Genomic DNA, 2,668 nt, shown 5'->3' with positions numbered 1-2,668 from the left:
CTCAAAGCTATAGGTTAGCCTACACCCCTTTAAGCACGCGTTTGCAAAACATTCATTTATACTTTAAGAGACAAGGGAAAACAGAAGAGCTGTGCTACTTGTTTTTACCTCAGAAAAGAGACACCTCGCTTTGTTACACGAAGATTTTGATTTGAAAAGTCTGTAAGATTATAGCTACTTATAATTAAGTTTGTGCATATGTCTTAAAACTGCTCCTTACTAAATGTTTCTGCAGTGGTTTTGTCATCGTGGCCTGATTTTCAAAAACCCATCCAAGCTCCACACAGTTAGAGGGCGTAGGAGCTTCTGGCATTCAGCATCTTTGAAAGTCAGGAGACAGCTTAAGCAATTGTGCAGAATAGGACATTTCCCTTGCAGTGTAAGCCCAGTGTTCATTTATGCCCAATGATAAGACCACAGAAGTTTCATCACATCAATCAAGATAAACTTTTACAAGTCATAAAGGATTTCAAGGATAACACCAATTGACCAGGCCTGAGTTTCACAGCTAAAAGGGCAATGCTGCCCGTTTTCATTGGTTAGTTCAGGAAGCCCTTTCCAGGATGATCTAGGAAAAAACAAATCAGTATTGTTGTTATATTACACATTAAAATCAAAAGAACATTTAGTTTTAAAACCTTCTAGAAGATTATCTCAGTAGGAAACTGAAAACCATGACTAAAGGTCTGTTGTCCTGTGGGCACAGTATGTTCTTTAATAACTGAGATCCAATTAATTTTTTTTCCCCTGCAGCTTGGAATTGTAGTTTTTTGTGGGGGTGCCTCTTCAAAGTAGACTCTCTGCTATTAATAATATCTGAACTTACACTACTGGCATGTTGCTCCTGTTTCAGGTAGTTTTGCACTTAGGAGATACCAACAATCTCTGAAAAAACTTAATGGTATTTAAACTACATTTGAAACTGTAACAGCTCTAAGACAGCATGACTACATAAGCCTTTTTCCCTGCATAGGAACAAACCCCCCCACAAACTAACACACTTACAGAAATACTCATCAGTTGAGCACAAATGAAATACCAAAACAGAGCAAGAGTACATGACTTAAGAAATAAGACAAAAAACCCAAAGAATGTTACCACGCTGCAAGATATCATTTGGTAATACTACCAAACAAGACACTACCTAGGGGAAAAAGTTGCTTAATAAATCCCTCTTCTTACTCACATGGTCAGACGAAACCTACTGAGTAACACGTACAGGTACAGATAAACGTGTATTTGAAGCACTGCAGAACAGATTATATTTCTTCCAGATTATATGGAAGAAATATCAAGAGCAAGATCTTTGTTTCGTTTGGATCACATTTTTAAGGATTAAAAATATAAACAGAGAGAAAAAGGAAAAATAGTGTGGATTGGTTAAGACAGAGAACTCAAAAGGAGCATTTAAGGGCCCTAAGTTTCTCTGCCTTCTTAGAATATCAAGGCTAAGATTCTGAAACCGTCACACTACAGCACAAGAAATCCTAACAATATTTTGCATCATCTTACCTGTCACAATTTTCATCTGTCACTACTAGCCCTTTAACTATTTGTTTTGCAGGTTGTTTTGAAAAATTATTTTTTAAAAAACAATTTCAGAAAAAGTGTTGGTGAGTTAATTTTTTGTACAAAATTAGATCCTAATTTTTACATAAGGTTTATCTCACCCAGTCTTCACCTGGGTAAGTATTAGTAATTCTGCGATCTATAAAAAGCACTACATCTCAGCTGTAGCTCAAACCTGACTTGGGATCTGCAATAGCACATGTATCCGTGAACTTTTCATGTAGAAAACAGATACCGTTTATGTTATAGATCCGTACTTTTACATGCAACTGAATGCATATTTTGAATCTCTGTGAGCTGGTGTCTTACCTTTCAAGGTGAACATAGTGGCGAGACAGAACATTCTTAATCATAACTACAGTTTTTGCATATATCTCCGGACCAATCAACTTTGAGAAGTACAATTTGGCACGAAGAAAATATCCAATTGGCCACAGCCATTCCTAAGCAAAGAATGAAAAAAGATTATTATCATTGCTGCCAGTTTGAAAAGGTGACAGTATTTCTAAAGTCAAAGAAGCTGGCTCTTACAGGTCCTTGGTGGTAGTTAAAACCTCTGGCAATGTTATAGTTGTCATTGTCAAGAGCATTATCATATACTCCACAGTAAACCATATCACTGCAACAAAGAAAAAATGCAAATTATTCATAAAAAGGGAGTAAAAATGGAACCAAAAATTTGTCATGGCATTTACTTTTAATGACGGTTAAGTTAGGGAGGTCTCCACCAGGTTCTGTATTTTACAGGTCAATGCAATTCCAAATTCTGTTTAAACTAGCAGAAAAACAGCTGAAGTACTGAAATGACTTGAGTTCATAATTTCGCCCTTATGTTTTTCCTCAAACTTTAGTACTGTGCACTGTATCATAAGCACGTATGTATCAAGATGCAAATTCAACATCTTTTATGATACCAAATTTGATCTGCTTTACTGTTTAGCATCTAAAAACACCTTATGACTGTCCATGTAAATAAAATCAATTGCATGGACTTTTAGAACAGCAAAATAATCGTTCTGGCAGTATTTATTGCAGCCTAATTTCGCAGGTATATATGAGGATTTTAACAAAAGAATTACTACGCCCATGTCTCAAATAA

The 2,668-nt window shown here is 35.9% G+C and overlaps 1 protein-coding gene across 1 annotated transcript in view; it reads right to left on the bottom strand.

Annotated features, from left to right (window-relative positions):
* Positions 1-273: 273 nt before the first annotated feature.
* Positions 274-2,668, bottom strand: part of AGL (amylo-alpha-1, 6-glucosidase, 4-alpha-glucanotransferase) — a 33,186-nt gene continuing 30,791 nt past the window's right edge. The window contains exons 32-34 of the mRNA XM_010134838.1: positions 2,101-2,188; positions 1,879-2,012; positions 274-568 (exon numbers count right to left, since the gene is read on the bottom strand). Of these exons, the coding sequence (XP_010133140.1) occupies positions 451-568; positions 1,879-2,012; positions 2,101-2,188 (340 nt within the window). The 3' untranslated portion in view covers positions 274-450. The remainder of the gene's footprint in view (positions 569-1,878; positions 2,013-2,100; positions 2,189-2,668) is intronic.

This window comes from Buceros rhinoceros, unplaced genomic scaffold (assembly GCF_000710305.1).
Source record: "Buceros rhinoceros silvestris isolate BGI_N320 unplaced genomic scaffold, ASM71030v1 scaffold34910, whole genome shotgun sequence".
Classification (NCBI taxonomy): domain Eukaryota; kingdom Metazoa; phylum Chordata; class Aves; order Bucerotiformes; family Bucerotidae; genus Buceros; species Buceros rhinoceros.
This window is presented reverse-complemented; position numbering and strand designations above follow the sequence as displayed.